We start from the raw sequence: 23,594 nt of genomic DNA on the forward strand, positions 1-23,594 counted from the left end.
AATCTGGTGACATACAAGAGACAGAGGGAGAGAAACTCCAGATGCAAGCAAACTGTGAGTGGGAAGTGAAGCTCCGGATGGGAAGAAGAGATGCAGATAGGGAGCGTTAAGGGAATTAGAGGCCCTGGCTTGAAGCCAGACACAAGCAAGGCAGCAGCCTGAGTTCTGATTGAGGCGGTGTGTGGACTTAAGCTGCAGCCAGTCAGCCAAGAGGACTTTTACCCAGTGAGAACAGCAGGGTAAAGGGGTGTGAATGTCCTAGTAGTGGGTAAAGACCTACATGCAGTGGCCTCTATGGCCAGAGTTCCTATGAAGGCAGGAGAGACCCTTGGGAACTGACCAAGGATTGGAGGAGTTACGCCATGATTGTTTGTTTATTGTAATTTGATTTGTAAGTCAAGGGCTAGAAGACCCCATGGAAAGTATAACGAGGGTCCATTGAGTTTAGAGGGCTCCAAAAGGAAAGTGACTGAGAATATCAGCTCACACACCTGAGTCATTATGCTTATGTTTATCAGTTTATATGATTTTGGGTGGGGAGCAAATGGACTGGTAATAGGTCCAACCTAGTCCAGTTGTGACACACTGGGTATATGAAAGAGAGGGCAGTGGACTGTAATGCTCTATTTGATGGCCAGTACTGTTAAGATCAATGGGTGAGAGATGGACCAGGGTGTAGGGGTGGAGGAGCCCTGAGCGGGTTCGGCACCACATACAACACACCTGATCAGGCATGCTGAGATACAGCTTTTCTCCACCCCTGTCCACCTCCTACAGAATCATCAAGACATGGCAGGTGAGACACACGGCAGCACAGAAAAAGTTAGGGCCTGAGAATGCAGAGGTACCACTACTAACAGCACCCTGTGACACATGTGGATAGCATATTGTCCACAAGAGACAATGTAAATAGTAAGGCCAAATGTAGATGAATGAGCATGTGCCTGTTGTGGCATCTCAAAGCAGTATGAGACAGTGCAAGAGGCATGCTGGAAATGAAAAAATGTTCCCCAGACTGCATATTTGCAGTAAGGACTCTAATTTTGATACTGGGAAATCTCAGTATCAAAAAAAACCACACTGGGCAGGGCTGTCCCAGGAGGCAGGGGTGGGTGGGAATTGGAGCAACTGTCCTGGGCCCCGCACTTTGGGAAGCCCCACGGTCAGTGGTGTACAGGCCCTGTCACGGTCGTCGTGCACAGCCAGCTCCACCGCGGACTCTGTGCGCCATCATCTCTGCTGGCTCCACACTCCATTTGCTCACCACCCCTGCCTGGGTCCATGCTCCAGCCACTCACCAGCCCCACCATGTTCTAGCTGCTTGCCACCCCTCCTCTCCCCACTCACTCCCTTCTGACCACTCGCCATCCCCCAGCCTCACATGGGCTGATATGACCCAGGTCCCAAACACCCCTAGGGATGGCTCTGACACTGGGAAAAGGTGGTGCAGGGTGCACTGCTGGAGTGTGCCCTGAAGCAACCAGAGGCTGGGTCCTCCAAAGAGATGCTGTGGTACCTGACCAGAGTGTCTTTATACCTGCCCCTGCCCATGCCCCTGCTACCCCAGCATGCTGCCTCAGCATGCTGGAGCAAATAGGAGCAGGGCAAGGCTGCAGTGGTGGCTTGGACCCAGGCTCTGTTCCAGGTAAGTAGGGACTGTGGGGGTGAGGGGGGATTGTGTGTATGGGTGTGGGGGACTGTGAGTGGGTGGGGGACTTGTTGGGAGGGGTGGGATCCCACCTGCCCCCCACACAGCACACAGCTCCCCCACACCCTCCACAGCAGCAGAAATAGCAGCAGATGGAGCTGTCAGGGCCCACTACTGGCAGAACTCCCCTATGGTGTGACCCCAGTTGCGAGACCCAGAACCACCTGTGTCACATGTCTTCAGGCAGGACTGGGCTGCTCCTGCTGTCACCTAGTGTCTTGGCACTACATGCAAGAGCTATGTGCCTTCAGGCCAGGTTGAGTCCTGCCTCCAAGTGCCCCATGTGCCATGGGGCCAGGTTGGCCGATTGGAGCCAGACCGAGCCCAACCTTAGGGTGTGCATCTCTTGCGTGCAGTGCCAAGACCCCAGGTGACAGCAAGAGGGGCCTAGTCCTGCCCAAAGGCCTACACCCCTGGGCTGACTCCATGTGGCACAGGCGGCGCAGGGTGTTAAGTGCTGGGCTGCATTGAACCATACTACACTGTGGGTGGGGTCTTCCAGTAGTGATTCCTGAGTGCCCTGATGGCTGCTGCTGATGGTGGGGGTTGGGGATGGGCTGTGTGCTGTGTAGGAGGGGTGGGGGGCCCACCCCTCCCAACCAGTCCTCCCCATGGGTCTGGCCCCAGGAACCACTTGGGTGTGTGATGGGCTGGCAGGAGGGGTGGAGGTGGCAGCAGGGGTGTGGGTGAAGGAGAGATGGGGGTTGGGGTGGGGGAGTGCTCTGGGTAGGAGAGGCTGCCAGAACTGGGCTTACAGCTCCCCTGCCCCCTAGAGCAGCCTGTGCAGGGGGAGGCCAGCCTGGAAGGGAAGGAGCTTGCCCAGCCCAATCCCTGAGCCCCAGCTGAGGGCTTTCCAGGTACAACATGGTGATCACTAGGGCCTGGGCATAGGCACAGGGAGAAGAACAGCAAGGGTTGACACTGCTCAGAGCCACAAAGCAGTGGGTAGAATAGCTGCAGCTGGACTGATGTCTTGGTTCTGGGACAGAGATGCTGCCAGTAGGGAGCTAGTGGGGGCTGGCAGGGGCTGTGGGTTAGAAGCGAGGTGCCCGGGTGGGGGAGCTGTAGGTTGGGAGTGAGGGGCAAGGGCAGGGGCAGGGCACTGGCATATCAGTGCTGCACAGCACACCACACCCTGGTAAGCAAAGAAGGCAGGGGCAGCTCTGATTTTTCTATGATGTAAAAACTAAAAGCAAATACCAAAGTGCATAGATATTTAGTAGGGGTGTGTGAAATGGGCCATATTCAACTCAGATTCAGCCCAAATTGGGGGACAGTAATTCGATTAGTTGATTTGGATCACTGTCCTGTTCGATTCAGCTTAATCTGAATCAGAAGATTTGATGCTGATTTGGAGAATCAGAGATTCAGCCATAGACACAGCTTTAAATGTTTTTTCTACATATCTCAAGGTACCAGGCATGGCTCATGAACGCTGCAATGGTGGGGCAGATGGAGCATCACACAGGAGCATGGGGGGGCCTCCTGCATGCTTGGCGGCAGAACCAGAGGTGGATCAGAAGTAGTTCTGGTCCACTTCTGGGTCCACTGCTGAATGCACAGAGAAGCACCCCCCTGTGGCCCCCAACTTGGTGATTGGCTGTGGGGGGACCCTAAGTTCCCCCCAGACCCAGGAGGCACCAGTGGCTGAGCCGGGGGGGGACAGGGGGAGGGTCCCCCATGCACTCTGCGGCAGACCCAGAACTGGCCTGGAAGTGCTTCTGGTCTGCTTCCGGGCCTGCTGCCAAGCACGCTGGGGACCCCCCAACATGCGCTCCTGTGGGATGCTCCATTTACCCCACCATCACAGCATTCACAAGCTACCTGCTACTTTGAGGTAAGTAGAGAAAACATTTAAAGCTGTGTCTATGTCCGAATCATCAAATCTCTCTGAATCGATTTGGAGGGTTCTGATTTGATTCAGAGAGATTAAAGGGTTTCCTGATTTGATTCAGACTCAGGGATTCGGCTGCTGAATTGGGCCGAATCTCCACTGAATTGAATCAGTGACTGAAGCTTTGCACAGACCTAATATTTAGAATTCATTTTATTATGATGACAGAGGCACTGGTAGGATTCCAAATTGCTTTAAATTGTAAATATATCAAGAAAACATTGCCGACCTGATCTCTCTATATATACTGGTGTTTCATTTTAATCACAGAAGAACACAGATTTGTGGTATTTTAATGAGAGAATTTGTTTTTTTTTAATCAGAGAATTTGCAGTTTTTAAATAGGGAACACCAGGATCTCTGTTAGTGGTGAGCACTGGGGACTCGGCTGGAGGGCAGATGAGCTGGCTCACCTCCTGGCCATTTGAAGCTGGGGGGCATGCTTTGACAGTTCAAAGCAGGCCACCACAATGAGCACATCTTCTGGCTGATAGCTGCCTAGACGGCAGAGTGGGGCCACCAGAAGACATGACAGCAGTTCTGCATAAATGCCAGCCAGCTTTGCAGATATGGCCCGCTAGCAGCTGGCCCAGAAGTGCAGGAGGCTCTGCTGTAGTGCCCATATCACAGCCCAGGCAGCCTGACCTCCTCTCCAGGGAACCTTTTTATACTGCTGGCTCCCAGAAGGGAGGAGCTGAAGATCCAGCAGGAGCTGGCCAGGGTCAGTTTGCCCCAAGTGGCACAATTTGCCCCACACCGAACTGTATGTTCAGGCACATGTGCTGAGGCACAAATCACTGGCACAAATTTGTGCCGCTGCTATTTGAGCTGCTTTAAGAGCATGTACCTGCACATGTGGACATTCCCTAAGTGACAAAAACTGCTCTCTTCAAACTTTTGAAATTCTACTGAACTTTGAAAGGGGAACCCTTCTGTCATTTTTTCATTATATTCTCAACAAATAACTGTCCTATGGTTTACTAGATCAAGCAATGCAGCTGGAAGCATGATCTAATGCTTGACAGTCATAGGTTAAGTATGACTCTATTGTTCCTTACTTCTAAATGTATCACTTTTCTGTTGGAACAATATCACATATTTTAGATGGTAAAAGGTACCGTTTCTTTAGCAAGACAACACTCATGCATTAAGGAAAGAGGAAGAAGAAACATCACATGATCAGTTATATTAGCTGCAGCCCATCATCATGAATTGAATCTCAGTTTGCACAACCTAAAGCTCAACTTTGGAGACAGGACAGACTGGGAAGATTACAGTAAGAAAAGCTTTCATGAAATACAGAAAAGGTTTAAAATTAAAATTAAATGTGCAATATTTTACTATATTTTGCAATTCTGGAGGGAAAGACAAAATTCTCTTGTAGTTTGTCTCTGATCCTAATAATCTTGATGTATTTTTTGAATGTTTAAAATTATTTCTCTTTTTTTCTACTGCGCTGTCACATTAATAGGTTTATATGCCATTTTCGATTTTCATTACAATCTCTGTCACAAAAATGAAAAATCCAAACTTCTTAGTAATTTGTAAACTACCACAATGTGTGCTCTTTGACCTGACCTTGTCATTACTGTATAACTTAATTGACCAGCTATTCCACTGTTTTTCCTTTTCATAACCCTACTATAGTGGGGAGTGAGAAGAGACTGGTCATTGACCAGTCAATCAAAAGCTTGCACCACATAAAGATGAAAATTACTTTTTTCCCCCAAATACTTAATTTCATGGAATTAACACTCATTATGAAACAAGTCTCCTGAGATAAAGACTGAGACACAGACTATTAAATAGACATTTAGTCATTCATCTGACAAGGACTATGAAGGAAATATCAAATGGCACAGTTTAATTCAGTCTCACAGTTGTAATCACATAGTGAAATTTACCCCTGTACAAAGGGCCTGACTAAATCCTGTCGTGCTTGAGCTTTTGGCTGGTTCTGTAGAACTGTTTGTAATTTTTTTCCCCAAATTTTGTCTCAAAAATATTTGATGACCTTTTCACAATATTTTTTAAAACTTTTTTTGACCAGCTTTAATGCCAAACCTAGCATTTCACAATCTTTCTCTACAATTTGGTTTTCTTCTGCTTTCTCTTTTATATTTTAAGATTTTAAGCTTACCAGGAAAAGGGCAAGGGTATTTGTATTACCTGTGCACATCATGTCTAGCACAGCTGGAAGCTGCTTGTTCTAAAATAAAGTAATAAATAATAGTACTAGTTTTTGATCTAGATCAAGAAAAAGGTACCACAGTCCATGCTTCTGCACATTCTGGGTATCAACACAATGTAGAACACAACTCTGCTTTCCAGACCGTAGGGATCCTGTAGCTGCATCTTAATTGTGCCAAGACAGCTAGGAATAAGCCATTTAGTACTAGATTTCAAATGACGAGGGCTTCAGAATAAGATGGAGACTTTGAATATCACTTGTAACTTCTGAGAAAGGGGAACTGCACTTTCAGCAGAGACCAAACTAGAGAAGTGTGTGGCCAGACTATAGTAAATGGCAACATACATTAGGCAATACAGTTCCTTCCATTTTGAGACTGTGGCCTAGATTCTTAAAGGCATTTAGGCACCCAACTCCTTACGACTATTGAAAATAGAGACTTTTATTCTCCTTAGCATCTGAGTTCTGGTCAGCTCTATGAATGATACAGTGGATGAGAAAGGAGGAGGATCTGAGACCACTAACAGGCAATTCCCTGATTTTGTATCAGACTTGCTGAGTGCGACTGAGAGCAGCTGTGGAGCTCTTTTAAGTTCCTTCTTTGGCTTACAGCCCATCCTCCTTGCTCCCCCAGCTGCCTTTTTTCCATCCTGTGTCTCAGATGAAAGATGGCAGGCATATGAGGTCTCCTCTATGCCTTTTTCCTTATCTTCAGATAAAGAAATTGGTCAAAGTCCTTGAGGGGGAAAAAACCCTGTTAGAAGTCTAAATTCCCAGTAGCAGTAGATCCCTTCTTCCTTGCTCTATATAAAGAGAAGCGGGTATGGTAGTGGAGTGGGACTCAGAAGTCCTATGCTCTACGTCAGCTTGGCCAGTCAGTTCACTGCATTGTGCCTCAGTTTCTCCATCTACAAAAATGGAAATATTGATACTGACCTCCACTGTAGGAAACTACTAAAGAAAAGAACTACTGCTGTTTCCGTGTCCATCACAGCTGTAACCAAAGCAAATATTCTGGATAAACGAATACCTGAAAACAGCACTTGTTCTCTTTAACCTGCTATTTGTTTCATTTTTGTTGATCCAAAGCCTTAGCGTCTGCTGTTATTTTGTCAAGTTCTTTTCTAGTAGGTTTACCTGAAAGAGCGCCCCCCGCCCCCACTCCCACTCCCACTCCCCGTAGCTGTGGCTCAAACAATTCCCTGGGTTTTCACTTGTGATTTCTTCTAGGATTCTCTTTCCTTTTTCAGCATATTGCTAAGAAAGCTTGTGACTGGGAAAGAGAAAACGGATCCTATTCTGAAGAACTCAATTGGCTTCCCAGGCTTGTTGATAGAATCATCCTGGATGTTAAATGAGTGGAACCAGGATGTGGAAACAGTGATCAGGTAGAAATTACCTCTTTTTTTTTAGTAAAAGGGCATGGATTCAAAATGAGTGCACAGCCTTTGGAAAATAAGCATCTAAACCTTCCTCCAGTACACAACTGTAGTTCAACCTTATTAGAGTGCACATTATTCTCACTTTCCCACTCGAACAAATCAATTTACTGCTTGACAAATAAGCACATAATGCAAAATGCCAACTTACAGATTGGTATCATTAAAGAGAGAGCATGGTTTTATTGGCAAGGGACCATATTTCGCCTGCATTGCAGATCTTGTGGTAGAAAGCTTTGTTTATACAGGATATATGACCCATTACATCTGCTACACTGCAAAGAAACTAAGATATGGTCAAATGGGACCAAAATAAAGGTGTAAGCATTCAGAATCTCATCCACATACCACAAACAACACTGTTTTGATTCTTCATAGGCGTGTCATAGTTGGGAATTGATTTGTTATAATAGAAGCCTTACAGCAATAATGTAAAATGTTTTGCACAAAAAGGGCTTTTAATATCTTTAAATGCAACAACCTCATGTGCTCTGTATTTCAGGGAGCTCAAAATAATTAGCCAATTTTCATTATGGCTCTAAACACACATTCAGAAATTAGATCTCTTTGATTAAGCTTATTAAGGTGACATTCCAGAAATTTAACAATAATTTGATAGGAAGATAGGGAGAAATCTGACTTCAATATGGAGGTTTTATAATGGTTTTGATGATAGTAATCAAAGTCTGGGGGAGGGGGATTAAGTTAAACTCTGTCTTGAGTATTGTCTCTTCTGTTGCACTGGTTCTAATAAAAAATTATGACTTCCACTTTTAAATTATTCATGCTCTTTTTCATTAGAAAATCAAAAAGTCAATTTAAAAACTTAGTGAAATTTTTATGAAAGCTGGAGACCTACAATAACTTTGACTTTTCTTTCCAAGGTAACAACCTTTCTCCTTATATTTCCTTTTCTCAATAAAAGCAAATTTAAAAATTTACATCTTTCAGGAGGGATGATACCCCGTAAACAAAACATAAGTATGCATAGCACTGTGCCAGGTTGGACGTCTGTCACTCAAATCACTGTCATGCCGCAAGCTACCCTGATACAATCAGAAAGGAAAATGGAGTTAGTTAGATGGGTTTACAGGATGATGTCTGCATGAGTGACAGATGTTTGTGCTCTAGCAACATTATGTGCATTCAATTTTTATTATAGAACAATTGCTTCTAATAGCTTTTATGTTTATGTTCAACATGTTGTAAATTCACCTCTGTACCAAAAGAAAAGAAAAGAAAAGAAAAGAAAAATAGAAAGAAATCTTGCAAATTGGTTTTCATATTTGTCCCAATAAACACTTTTTTTTAAATAGAAAGTAATTTGGGCAGCTGGTGAACTGTGGAGTTCACCAGTCTGAGTTCCCAAACACACACAAGCTGCACCTTCATGGTTCAAGGAAGAACTGACATTAAGTCCCAAATCATCAACTGCACAATATCATCTGTTGTAAATTGGGAGTCTGATTAATAACAGTGTTTCAAGCATGTTTCTGAAAATGGTGATCTTTATTGACTAAGTAGGCTGGTGACTTTCTCTTTTCATGTTGTTTGCACTCATTGTGTGCTGCTTTCCGTTACTGATACAGTATATTACTATTTCGGTTATGATTGCTTTCCACATTATATAAAGTCAATAGCAAAGTGTCTGCAAGTAAGGTGAAACAGGTACATTTCTCATCAGTTTTGTATAAGTCTTGTTGCCCTACTTTTGATGTATTTAAAAAAAAAAACCATCAGCAGCCTGATTGCACCTTAATATTACTTTCAGATAATTGTGGAATAACTAGGAAACAAATTTAATCCCTCTGTTTATAACAGTCCCTCCAATTCCCTACCATTAAAAATCCACTATTTATTTATTTAGAGATTTGAGGCACTATTGTACCTTTTACAGATGGATTCAGAGCAATCGAATAAAATATCAGTCTGTTTTCTTTTTGGTCTCGACTTTGATGTTTTAAATTTTGCATAATAAGTTTCAAGTAATACCATGTGAATCAAAAAAAAGGGTAGTGTCCTCACTAGAGTAAAGGGCTTCTGGATTGGAAATCTGGCATCATATTCCCAGGTCATTCATTTTTTTTCTCTCCTTAAAGGTTACCACAATAAACACTACCTGGGCCTTAACTTATAACAAATACAAACTCACCCGGGTTTGTAAACTTCTGTGGCATTCTTAGAAGAAAAATCATTATGTACGTACAGGTTTTTATTATAACCTTTTAGCTGAACCAGAAAAAAGAGAAAGAAAAAAATAGAAAGGGAATAATTTTAAAGTGCTTTATTCCATATATCTTTGGAGCTCTGTGACCATTTCTGTAGGGAAATAACAGAGAAATAACAGGTTGGAGAAAATATATGGTAGAATGTCTTCTAAAAGAAGCAAAATAAAATATGAGCGGGCTGTTACAGATATCCTGAAGAGAACGACGTGAAAAGTAAAGCTGTATTTTTCACCTAGCTGAGTTGTGACATTCCAAAATCTTGAAAGGTATCAAACTGCTGGTCCTGAGACACTGCATTAGCTGCTGCTCTTCATCATAACATTTTCACTTATATCTTTTTAACAAGTTTGCTACTTAATTTATATGGTATATATTAGTGTTCAGAACCCAGGTTGATCAGTCCAAGAGAAAAGCATTATTGCATTTTTTAAAAACTAAATTAAAGTCTGTTTAGATGACATAATGGGCATTTCTTTAGTCAACAGGTAGACTAAACTCCACACAAACTCCTGATCTGACTTCTTTAAAAAAATGTTCAGATTCCATTTCTAGCCCTTTCATCTCCCTCCTGCTTCCTCCGTCTAGCTTTGATGATACTACAGAACTGTTCCTGTGACTGAAAACTGGATGAAGTAGCCTGTGTGATCCTACTTCACTAAAGGTTTTCTTTTCCCAAGTCTGGGAGCGCTCACGCCACACACAGTTCTTGAATAACATATGTCAGCCTGTACGCTAATTGAATTGGTCCTACCTTCAAATTGTGATGTATAAAAGATTAGGGTACTATAAATTCCTCAGGTTTAAGTTTCCAAGTTGTGCTAGACTCATGCTAGTCACTGTTGAAGCTGTTAGATCAAAGAATTAAGCCGCATGCTCTAAAAATCTCCAACAGGCAAAAAAAAAAAAGAAGTATAAGTTCATCTGCAAAAACCATGAACCATCATGAATTCATCATTTAGAGGCTCCACTTTCTCTACTGGCTCTCATTATATGAGGCAAGGATATTTGTGGCTGATAGCTTTTATTGGATCAATTATATAGTTAGGAGGGATATAGACAAGCTTTCAGGTACCAAGTATCCTTCCCAGGAGAGAAAGAGGCCTCAGGAAGGATACTTGGTTCCCAAAATCTTGCCTATATCCTTCTCATCTATAGAGTTAGTCCAATGAAAGATATCACCCACAAATATCCTTACCTTTCACATTTTTCCTGGACCATTGTGGCTTTACCACCACTTCAACACTATCCTTTCTCACCACAGACAGATTTTAATTCACTGGCTTGATTATTAACAGCCTTTTTTGACTTCAAAAGAATCAATGGTGCTAGTAACACTGCCTCCAATGATTATGATACTGTTATTCCCCTGTTGGAGTACAGGACACCATAAGGCACTTTTACATGTGTTCCAGGAGCAGGAGGGGTGCTAGAGCACAGTAATTACCATTAAATGAGTCTGCTCTGACGTGCTGTAATTACAGTGTGTTGGAGCAGCCATGTACAGGCACCCATTGTGTCTACCACCATGTCATGTTAATCACATTAGACAACATAATGGTAACAGGACCTGAAAAGGTTGTCCGTACTACTACCATCATTGTTGAACAAAATGTTTGAGAAATGTTGGCACTCAACTAGTGAGAGAGAATGTCAGGGAACCAATAGCAATAAAACTCATACTGAGATAGGCAGATACACAGGAGGTTATTACTGAAGATCACAGTGGACAGTGTCCATAGACAGTTTTCAATAAAATACATGTCTTAGCTCAGGGGTGGGCAAAACGTGGTCCGCGGGCCAGATGTGGCCCACCAGGCCATCCTATCTGGCCTGGAGGGCCCCTAAAAAATTTAGTAAATTAATATTTATCTGTCCCTGGCTGCCTGTCATGCGGCCCTCGATGGCTTGCCAAAACTTAGTAAGCGGCCCTCTGCCCAAAATAATTGCCCACCTCTGTCTTAGCTCAAATCATATATCGTAAAATCAATGGCTATGTATTTTCTTACTAAGGAGAACTTGAAAGATTCAAGCTTCATTTTAGTTATTTAAAAATCAGACTTGGCTTTATCTACTTAGGCGACTTGGTTTTGTTGCTTCATGAGCGAGAGAGAGAGGGTGGATCTTGCTGGGAAAAAGTTTTGGAACATTTGCAACTTTAAATGTAATAATAATCCAGAGCTTTAAGAGGTGCCGCTTCCAGTAGAAGCTGTTTGGAAGCTGCGGACTGGGCCAGAGGGGTCACCCACTAACAATGCAGAGCCAAGAGAGCTTCAGAAGTGGGACTCTCTTAATCTCCCCTTTGGCAAGAAAGCCTCCAGAGGAACAGTTAGCTGTCCTTGCTGCACTCCATGAGACCATCCAGTCTCAACGTGAAAAGAATTCAGTAGTTATTAATTCCATTGCAGACATTTTTTCCCGTCTAGATTTCTATATGGATATTAGGAGGCTGAGTAGGCAATGATGCCCCCGGAAGAAAATCCCTAACTCCAAATTCAATGGTGCAACCCACACAGAGGCTGTCACAGTGAGTACAACCCACTCCTGTGTGGCCAGAGGGGATTTTACCCTTCTGCTGCATGAGCTGAGGAGCCTGACAAATTACACCAAAGTAACAGACTGAAAAAAAAGCTTCATTATGTTAATTTGAGTTTCATTATAGTCTGGCTCCACAGTGAAGTCTTCTATGAAGCAGTTAACCCAAAGAACTTTGACAAAATACATCCACCAACTGCAGAGTAGGTGTTACAAAGGACTTCGTATTTTCTAGCTCTCTTTTTTTTCTTTCTAAATAGACTAGAGGGCAAACACACACCAAACCTATTAACATTGGTATTTCTACTCTTCCTCAACTTCCTCAGTTATAACTGATCACATTCAAACTCTGTAAACATTTCTCTGCACTCAAATGCTGGTCAGCTTTCAGATGATAATTTACAACTCCAGTTATAATTATTTCCACAAGACAGTGTTATAATACAAAGGTCTGCAACCCCTACCAGGAGCAGGAAGAATTTCATCAACTGCTACCAAAAAGGAGTAGATAAAATATTTGGATTTGTAGACATTTCCTAATAACCTTCTAAAGTATTCTGAACATATATTATATTTTTAAAATTCCACCTAAGGAAAAATGCTCAATTTGGGAAGAGTGATGTATTTGGTAGCAGTGTTGGTCTGAGACAAAAAGAAATGCAAACCTCTAGAACCCTTGATTCAGAGATGATACCTTTTATTAGACCAACTAAGAAATCGCAGAAAAAATCTTTCTGTGCAAACTTTCAGGCACACCCACTCTTCTTCAGTGGAACAGACCCAGGGGAACAGGTATCCAACCTCAAAACTCCCCTGTGCAAAATGAAGTTTATTTTCTACCTACGAAGATTTTTACAATCTTGGATTTGTCCTCAGCCTGAAGAAGGGTGCATGTGCCTGAAAGCTTGTAAAGAAAGACATTTTTCTGCAATTTGTTGGTCTAACAAAATGTATCATCTCTGAACCAATTTGGGAAGAGATTTTCAAATTACCTCAAACTCCTTCACAGGCACCTAAATGAAGTATAGAAAACTATCCAAAGTATCGAACATCCAGTTACACCTGCTGTTCTGCTCTTGGATGCTCAGGGAAATCCAATCACTTTATTTAGATGTCTCAATGCAAGCTTTGCTTCTTTGAAAATCCAGACACTTTTTCAAATGTCTATGCAGAAGAAAACATTCTTTAAAGAAAGCATTCTCCATCAAACTGAAGTTTTTGCAAGGGAAGAAAAATCATAAAAGAAATACATTCAACAAACAGAGAAATGTCAGGGAGAGATCATAATAAAATTGAGATCTTTATGGACATCTTCTGAGGAGTGGTACTTTATATAAATACTATACAAAGGGGAAATGTATCAAGATTTAGGTAAAGCTTTGAGGAATGACTTGGTCAGTGATAATGGGTTCAAAGATCAATGTGTTTCCTGGAAATGAAGACCATGGGATGATCCTTGTATCATCACAATGGCCTTAGTGATTTAGGCTCAAACCCAGTGAAAGTCTTTCTTTGGAATTCAATGGGCTTCATGTAGGACCTTGGTGGAAGGAAAGATTCAGCATGTAAAGTGTAACCAAGTCACAGAGTCAGAGGCACCACATATAATAAATCAGCCCATGAATAGGCCAGCTGCCACAGAAGAGAGAAGAAAACCTAGCCAGAGTGACAGCAGGCAGGACAACAGAGAGCTGTGGACAATCAAGCAGGTGGCATCACTCAGGCCAAGGAATTGCCAGCAGATAGCCCAGGAACATTAGCTTAAATTACAAACATCCAAGCAGCATTGGCCTGGGGAAGTAAACTACTGTGATTATGAGTGTTGGCGACTACATGATAGACTTTTAAAGTACATAAAGAATGAGGAATCATGGCTTTGCTCTGTTCTGGGAAGGCAGTGTAAGGCAAATAACTCAACCGAGCCTGTCTTCTGCTTAGCATCTAGGAGAATTTGATCGAGCCTACTGTAAGTATATAAAGGCAGAGCTTTAGCCAGGTATTCTGGCACCCAGTACAGGCTATGCCCACAGTACCCAATATGTGCAACTATTACATTATTTCCATTTGATTAGGTGTCCCCTGTGCAAGGGTGCCTGGTGCCGGTAGACTGCTGGCACCCCTTGCTACGGTACTGTTTAAAGGATCAAGGTCCATTGTAGGATAATGGAATCCTAACAGAATGTGGTTCAGATATGCTTATTAGATTTAGCTTCTCCAGATTTTAACCTGAGATTTGATTTTCAGCAAGTGTTTTTACTTTCTAGTCCAAATGTAGCCTATATCCAGGTATGAATCCATAGGGGGTGTGTTGGCACAACTGCACCTCTCTTTCAGACTGGACCATGCTGCTGCAGCCTCTTTAAAAAAGTCCCCCAAGCATGTGAGAATCCCCCTTTCTTTCCCATCCCTTTTCCCCATCCCCTGCCTGCTGCAGCTGCTTTCTCTGCTGCCCTGCAGCTGGGGGAAATCTTCAAAGCTGCTCCTGCCTGCTCCAGTTGGGCTGCACAGGGGGCTGGGCTCAGCTGGGGCACTGAGAGCAGCAGCAGCAGCTCTCCATGCTTGCTCTGGAGGTTACTAATCAGTGTGGGGGAAACCCACTCCTTCCCCATTGCTGTGCTTCCATGTTGTTGTCTGCCTGCACCAGGGTGGTGGTGGAGGATGCTACCCTGCAGCATTGCCTTTTGTCAAAACATGGATCTACCTCTCTCTCTATATATATTTATAGTAAGGGAGTCTTTAAAATGTCACCCTTCCCTGTCTCATACACATTGTCACGACCCTCAAGAGTTAGGCTAGGACCTGTCACTAATTATTTCCAATGGTCCAATTCTGTATTTCTTACCTAGCCTAGCTGCTGCTTTCTAAACAAATGCGGCAGTTCTGACCCTCCTCTTCAGTTAAACTTCATACTATAGCACAGGGGTGGGCAAAATGCGGCCTGTGGGTTGGATGCATCCTGCTAGGCCCTAAAAAATTTAGAAAATTAATATTTATATGCTCCTGGCTGCCTGTCATGTGGCCCTCGATGGCTTGCCAAAACTCAGTAAGCAGCCGTCCGCCCAAAATAATTGCCCGTCCCTGCTATAGCACAATGTGTCAGGCTCCACAGAGGTGTTAGGTCCAGAGGCAGGGGTCGTTACTAGCATCCATAGTTGGGGGAGGCAAGCCAAGGTCAAACTGGGGTTTACATGGTGACCCAGAGAGGTTACCAGGAGTGGAGGTCAGGGAGAGAGCCAAGGTCCAACCAGGGTTCACATGCCAAACCAGGGGGTTACCAGAAGCAAATGTCAGGAAGCAAGCCAAGGTTAAACCAGGCTTCCAGTTCAGTTCACGGGACTGGGTACATAGGCAGGAACGTGGGGATAGGCACCAGAGAAACCAAATCACACAGATGAGAACTACACAGATTGTGGCCAGTTTGTTGCTTTTCAGGAGCTAGGTGCTACAGTAGCTCTTTAAGAGCAGCCCTGGAACCAGCCAGCAGGCTCAGGTTCAGCTGGCCCTGCTCAGGGGGTCGAATGTTGCTGACCTAGATGCCCGGCTGCGGTGAAGAGGTCTTGTACAGGGTTTGTGACAGCGGTGTTATGGTGTACGTCAGTGGAAGGTGGGACCTGCTTCCATACACCTACATGAAATAGGCAGTGATAGCAGCACATCATTGTTCATTTACTCCTGTTAAGCAACAACATTCTCCTCCCAGCTACAATTTTGCTGCCACTTAAAACAGTGTAGAAACAAGCTGATAAGCTTTCACCTTGGAAATTCTGCCCTGCCATTATCACAAACATCTCCGACTAAAGGCAATCAAAATGCCAGTGTTAGTGAAAAACATTGAAGCTCAAACACTACACTAGACTATAGCCTAATAGACTACACTGCTATAGGAAAAGAGGGAAATGTATTCACCTTGGAAAGAGTTTACTGTTGTGCAGAAGCCAGCAAACACCAGGCCTAAGAAGCACTTAAATCCCATTTTTAAACCTGAATGGTAAGATGCCTCACATGCAGAGGCCTAGCAGCACGAAGCCTTTTTCACAACTTTAGTGAGAGGTAAGTGGTACAAAGCCTTTGGACAAAGGGCTCTTTGAGCCTAAATAGGACTAAGGCAGGGGAGAATCCAGAGAGGGTGCAGTGGTGTGATCACACTGCCTTTCGACCACACTGTGGGATCAGCAGCTGGGAACATTTTCAAGTTCCCAAATCACGTCAGAATTTCTCCCCCCACCCCTCCCCCCATGCTTAGCAGCATGCCCCTACCTTCCTCTCCATCCATATCCCTGGCTGCCTTTGGGGTGGGTAGGGGGAGCTCCAGAGGTGCTCCTGCCCCTCTCCAGCTGAGATGCATGGGCAGCTGGGCTCATCTGGGGACAGAAGCAGTAAAGGGGGGGAGGGTTCCTCTCCCCTGCCCTATCTACCCCCTTGAGTGTTCCCCAACAGCCTGGGATCAGATGCAGGGACAGGAAATCCACCCACTGCTGCTGCTGCCCCAGCTTGAGCCCAGTTCCCCATGCAGTCCAGCTGCAGCAGGGCAGGTGTAGCTACAGAGCTCCCCCCACCACCCTGGGAGCCTGAAACATTGGGAACAGTGGCAGCAGTGGCTGGCATATGGGTGAATGGGAAGGGAGGGGAAGGAAGGGTGCTGAAAACCGGGGTTGAGGAGATTCTTATCCGATTCAGGGACTTAAGACCCCAGCTGTTGCTGCTCTTGCTGCTCCTGGGGTGTGCTTTGCCTGTCCCACTGGGGGAAGGGTAGCTGGGAGTGGGGCCACTCCTGCAGCACCAGTTGCACCCACATGCCCCTTTGCAAAATCCTGGATCCACCCATGGACTAAAGTAATGCACAGTCTGCAAAGGGGTAGATTTCACTTTGCCTATGCTTCAGTTCTGCCATGAGGCAGATTTCCATTGCCATTAGAGTCGTGCCATTAGAGCCGGCACTGCCATTAATATCCAGCACATGTTTCTATATTCCATGCATGTCTGATTATTTGGAATATGCAGTAAAAATATTCAGCTTGGCAACTTTGATTTACAGCTATCCCCAGTCCCTGTGATTCATTTTTGTCTGACTGGTTGGTATTGCCCTCCTGCTGGATGCCTGATACTGCCCTCCTGCTGCTCTGTCCACCTGTTTAGAATTTGCTTCCAAAATTCATCTCTCCTCCAGTATTTTGCCCCTAGAGAGGAGTAAGTTAATGTGTTTACAAATTCTTGATGTGCTCCTAGATCCCTTCTGTGCTGAGATTCTGCTACAGAACTGCACAGGCAATGCAATTTTATAATTTGCGTTTCACACCTTAACAAAGAGTCCTCCAACCCCAAAGAAATCCAGTAATTTGAACCCTGAATTGGGCACGTGTTCATGTAACTCACACACATCCAATCACAATTAGTATCACAGCTTTTGTACTTACTAATAAGAGACAGAAAATGTACTATATCATCTTTAAAATATATCTCAAATTCTACTAAGATTCTGAACACATATAGAATGAGTTCCACTTTTCATCCTTAAGGAAAAGACCTGTAAAATTTAATAGAGTGTGATAACCTCTCTATAAAATATTTAAACCATCTTATTCTATTGAGTGGTTTAAATGGAGGAATTTCAATACATGAACTTCAATAGAACTTTATTGGTTTCATCCCTATTAAATGTTTCCACTTTTCCATATAGGACTGTATTTCCAGCTGCATAGATATCCCTCCACACAGCACAAATGTAAGCCTGTTGTTACTTCTCTTTTGTTTCTCTAAACTAAATTAATATATAGTATTTGACAAATTCTCCTTGATTTTCTGAGTACACAGATTTCATACTTTTAGTTGAGTTTGTGCGTGTGACGACATGTGTGTGTAGGTCAAGTGGGGAAAGTTTCTTACTTTTGCATGTAATTCAAAAGGCTCCTACTGGAAAATTTAGGATTTCTGGAGAGAATTCTGCAGAACAGATGTATGCTTTCCCCAAATGAAAAACATGCATCTGTTTCCTAGAAATCTAAACAACAACACTGAAGCAATCGTACAAACAAGGTGAGGTTTGTTTTTCTACAGATGGTTCTTATTTTTATACAAATGAAAAAGTATATACAGTAAAATGATATAAATTAGGCAGTAAAATACATTCATATCAGAGAGATTTAGTAAGTCTCCTGGATAACATTGTGCTTTCATTTCTATGCACAATTGTATTGAAAATCCCTCCTTTATTTTATTTTAAAAATGTTGCTTTTTGGCTTACCTGATTCCATTTAGTCCCAGTTCTTGGGTGTCCCTATCAATTCATTTTGCCATTTCTGTTACCTGTAGACCATTTTGCTTTGTTCCAATAACCTGAATTTATGGTATATGCTCAGGAACTGATAGGATCTACTACAAACCCTGTTGGTTAGATCTTCCCACGCCATACTCAAAACTGACAGTAAGCATATGCTGCTTTTGAATGTTGTGAACAACTTTTTTTTCTCTATAATAGTGTTTTCACAAAATCACAGAAGAGAGAATCAATGGAACAGAGTTACCTAGAGTGTCAGTAATCCCCCATCCAGAACTGCAAAGTATCTTAATGTAATTAAGTATTAGGATTAATTCCTTAATCCTCATATTTTCCCTTGTCCATTTGAGAGATGGATCTCTAATTAAATTTCCCTTTGGTCACACTAATGAAAACAATATCATCTAGAACTCCAGCCATAGTTAGCATGTGTGGATAGCAGAGATAAAGCTGGGTAATTGCAGGATTAATAACTGGTCTTTTATTGTGGCTGAAAGCTATGTAACCATATAGAAACTCATGGAGTAACATGAAACCACAGCTATACTTTGTGTTGCTTCCCCTGATCACTTCTTCCTTTAGCTCTGATTTTTTGCAAGCTCGTGAATAATCGGCTACAATCATACAATTGTTCCCAGTTCATATTCTCCTCATGGGTTTCCTGTAAGCCAGAAAAGCAAGAAATGCAATTCAAGCAGCTCTAGTAGCTCTGTGATAAAAAAACAGCAAGTTTTAATAACCCCTGCTAAGCTACTTCATTTACAGTACAGGCCACAGGGTAACTATTTAATGTGCTAGCCACTTCAGCATACTTTGTACCTTTTCCAGAGACATGAAGCATTTTTCTAATGCTTTAAGCTTGATGAATAACTGCCACATTTCTCAGAGTAACTACAAAATAAATAAATCTAGGAGCTATGTAGATGGATGCTTGCTGGGGGTCTGACTGCATGATGTTTAAAATAGTAAAGGTCATGTAAAGTCTCATGGCTTAGGATACATGGCAAAGAAGGATGGAGAGGTGTGAAATGGAACATAATACCTGCAACTTTATTAGCAATGGGGAAAAAGGGCCATAATAACATCTTTGCAGTATAAGTCATATTATTCCTTCTAATAAAGCCCTGGAGGCAGTTTAGCCTCCTAATAGAATGCTGCCTTCATGTCAGGGGCACTTCACCTGCAGCTAGGAAAAAATGCCTCCCAAAAGAACTATTATCTCTTTTTGCAAGATCATTATAAGCCAGTCAAATCGCAGGTCCCAAGACTTAGTCAATGGCATCCTGGACTTGTATGGTTCACAATTAACATGAAAATCAGAGTGGATATGGAAGGATCGCATCTCCTTCTGCTAGGTCTGGATTCAAGTAAAACTCTAATTAGATGTAATATTCATCTATGCCAATTCATATGTGCCAGTTCCCAAACTCTGACAGATTGCACACCACCAATTTAAAACAATACAGCCTTGAGTGCCACCAGCAAATTTTTCAGTTCAACTTTAAGTACCACCAGCAATTTTTTGTCATATAAAGTAATTAAAATAAATCTGTTAACATGTACCATGGACAGGTTGTCTGCGTACCACTGATGGTACGCGTACCACAGATTGGGAACTGCTGATCTATGTTGTCTGGGTAGATTTTTTTCAACTTGTTTTTTCAACCAAACAGAACTGAGATCTAAATGACGAAGACCTAGGATACTTTAGCACCGGTGTAACTTACACTAATGTTAGTTATACCAGTACCTTGTGCAGATAGATGTCCATCTTTCCCAGGTAACATCGGGTACAGGCACAGAAGTTCTTGCAAGATGTGCTAGGCTCTGAATTTAGTGTGCCAGCTATTCCACAGTAGTTATCTATGTGACAGTAGTTATCTATGTGCACAGTCTTACTGTGAGGTAAATGCAAGGTAGCTCATGTCTCAGGGAAGTGAGATAAGCTACCTCACATTTACCATAAAATAAGAGCCTGGGCAGCACATTCGTGGTCACAGTGGAGTCGTTGATGCACTGTAAATTCATACCTTAGCTTATCATGCAGTAACTTGTTTATGTGCTCATAATGTTAGACTATTGAAATCAATAGGAATTTTTCATAGACTTCAGTACTGGGAGCAGAATGTGGTCTGTGGATCTGAAACATCTCATATTGTATTCTCTGTATCTTTCAAATGGCTCTGGGCCTCAACAGTGTGATGTTTATTTTTAATACAATACCTCATTGATATTGTTGCATGATCTCACAATCTCCTTCTTGGTGGATTAGCACAAGCAGGCAGAATTCCTGAGATGACATAGGCATGAGCTCATTAAAAACCAAACATGCCTATTCCCAAAGGATCCTGAAGAAAAGCAAGTCTTTTGCCTGGTGTGGCTGGCTCCCTCTGAGTTCCACGTTCACTTTCCCTTGTCAGCAAGCATATCTCCTTCTCTGACCTTCTTCCCACTCATTTCCTAAATGAGAATGCTCTCCTATCTGGCAGAAGCTACAACTTTTTAGGTCTTACAAACCCAATGAAACCCATTAATTCTGTGTTATACTATATCCAGATACAATAGACTGACTGGCATAAGTCAGTGTAATTTTACTTGATGAACTCAATGGAGCTACACCATTTCACAACAGTTGATCATCTGGCCTAAATCCCATCTATGATAGGCATATTTGCATTCAGATTCCTATAACACAATCAACTTGCCTGGTTATAATGAATATTCTAAACCACTAAGAAAACTTAAGAAAAAATAAGATTAAGAAAACAGAAATGAATAATTTTTTCTATGCTATTTTGCAGGAATTGTTAGATTTTGCCACTCAGCTTCACCTCTCTTTTACAGTCATTTTCAGTTCCTTGCCCCTTGCTGTGGAGCTGTATACTCCCTCATAATGCTTTCTTTTGGATCCTTCTCTGGAACTTTATTTTCTTTGGATTTTCCTACCCTGCTATTCCTGCCTAATGTAGAATATTTTTACATGTATTTCTACTAATTCCCACTAGACCTTCAAATCATCCCTGCTGTACAAACTTTAAATCTGAATTGAATCCAGTATCTAAAAAAGTGTAGATTTGAACACTAGCTCAGAATCTACGTTTTTGACATATTTGGCTAAAACTTTCTAACAATTGGTATTGCCCTTCAGTTTATGGACCTACTTCTTTTCTCTTTGGAGCTCCTAGAAGTATTGCTGCTGACTTCAGTGGGAACAGGGATTGGTCTTCACTATGCAAGGTATGTTAAATTGTGTTTAAATCACTTGGGACCTTTTCTCTGTATGTAGAAGGCAGGGTAGTTGCATGTGTAAAGTGGCCTGACAAATTCCTAACCAACTGCGTTAGCATTTTGTAATGTCCTAGTACTCATTTTAGGATTTTATTCTGGTAAAATATAAATTTTTTTTAAATATACAGTTTACCAAAAGGTGTCATTACATGCTTTGGGACGATTTGAGGGAATACTTAAAAGAATTTTTTCCCCAGTTGCAAACTTTATATTCTCCTGTAAAAAGGATAAAAACATACTTCAACTTTAACAAATGATTTCCTTATGTAATATAGAAAACCATAAATGCCAACTTGTTTGCTTTTGACACTTCTAAGGCGTTACTGCTCTTCTGAATGAAAATGGAGACACATTGGAAGACTTTGTTGAAGTGACATCCTGTAATTTAAAAGTGAAGCATTTTAATTTTAGAATGCATGACAGCTCCGTGTGTGTGTGAGAAAGAGAGAAGGCTGGGGAATGTGTTCTTTACGGTACTCCCAGGCTACTGCAAAAACCAAAAGCTTTGATGAGAGATGATACAATGTATTGATTATCCTGCAACCGTTTGACAAAATAGTGATGCGTTAACGGGGCACAGCAATAGTGATGCATTACGGGGCATACATTGCAATTCTTTAAAACAATTGCACTTCAAGTAGTTTCTGAATCTACCATAAAAACAAGATTCTACAGGGCGACAAAAGTATGCAGTTAAGGGACTGCTCTGCTAGTGTGCAGAAATAATTATTTAGTGATCATACTGGAATTTTCATTAATTTCCACTGATCTCTGAGCTGACCAAACTGTTGGGTTTTTCTTCCATCTGTAATGCAGTAAGAGCACCTGGAGGATCCTAAGGGGCATGTTAGGACCAAGGTCTGATGTTGTTGCTTAGCTTAGATGGGAGAGCTACATCATACTTGCAAGTACTGACCCCCTAAAGCAACATTTCTTTACTTCCCCCCTTAGACTAAGAAGTCAGTCAAGCAGCAGTGCAGTGAGGTTAGTTGTAATTGTGTGCTGAAAAAGAGATTTACATCTGAAATTCTTCTACTGCACACACACACTACAGCAAAAATATATTTTGCAGGAGAAGCTTCTGTAGAACATATTTGAGGTTGGATAAAGTGCTTCATTATCTTTGCACTATGAGAACAACATATTTTTTCCCCTTTAGACTTGTGGAATTTTCCCCTCTCCCTTTAAGAGGGACAAGATATCACAAAACAATAACAGTTTGCTTGTGTTTCCTACCTTGGAGATCCAGCTGTGAGCTCTGGCAGGATGCCATTGGATTCTTGCCCCCCTTTTTCATTAGGAGTGTTACAGTGTGCCATTTTCTCTTTGTTGCCCAGGTGCAGAGCTCTTTTCAAAAGTCTCTCCAGGTCCAATACTGATCTCCCTTACTGCAGTGGAGCCCATCAACATCAGTGGAGTTGCTTCTGATTTATACAGGTTTATGTGACAGCAGAATCAGGTTCTCTCTCTCTCACATTCCTCTCCCCAGTAAGACATACTTGGCACAGACAAACAAACACATTTTAAAATCCTACCAGCCGTTCTTGGAGCTAATGCCAGTGCTGATCAAATTCTACAAATTAAAATGTAACAGTGGGGAAGAGTCTAACATATTGCTATAAAATAACCTTTGGAAAAGTGAAGAAAAGAATAAGAGAATAAGGGTTGAACAATGAACAAGGGAGTGAAAGCCTGCCTGCTCAAAGTCAATGGGAGTTTTGCTATTGACTTTAATAGCGTCAGAATTTCACGCAGTGACCAGTAACATGAAGAAAGGAGGACAGCAATAGATTACGTCTTCCAACCCTTTTCGAAGCCTGCTAAGGTTGTGAACATAGGATACATTAATAGTGGTACACTGATGTTAGCTTCACTAGTGTCTAGTGCAGACACATGCCCAGCTTTCTTAAGGCATCTGCCCAGAGTAGCACTTCATGACTCAGTGGAACAGCCAATAATAGCCTGTTTAATGAAGAAAATGTCTATCTTGGGATGAAATTGAGAAGTCCTGCAGACATGTGGCTTCTATACAAATATAAT

At 42.4% G+C, this 23,594-nt stretch overlaps 1 protein-coding gene across 1 annotated transcript in view; it reads right to left on the minus strand.

The window, feature by feature from the left end:
- The window catches only part of ADGRL4 (adhesion G protein-coupled receptor L4), a 262,937-nt gene extending 239,999 nt beyond the window's left edge, over window positions 1-22,938 (minus strand). Inside the window, 1 exon segment of the mRNA XM_019501503.1 lies at window positions 22,791-22,938. Coding sequence (XP_019357048.1) covers window positions 22,791-22,873 — 83 coding nt within the window. The 5' untranslated portion in view covers window positions 22,874-22,938.
- Between the last annotated feature and the right edge of the window lie 656 nt (window positions 22,939-23,594).

The sequence above is a fragment of the Gavialis gangeticus genome, unplaced genomic scaffold, assembly GCF_001723915.1.
Source record: "Gavialis gangeticus isolate Ggan-Ray unplaced genomic scaffold, GavGan_comp1, whole genome shotgun sequence".
NCBI lineage: Eukaryota > Metazoa > Chordata > Crocodylia > Gavialidae > Gavialis > Gavialis gangeticus.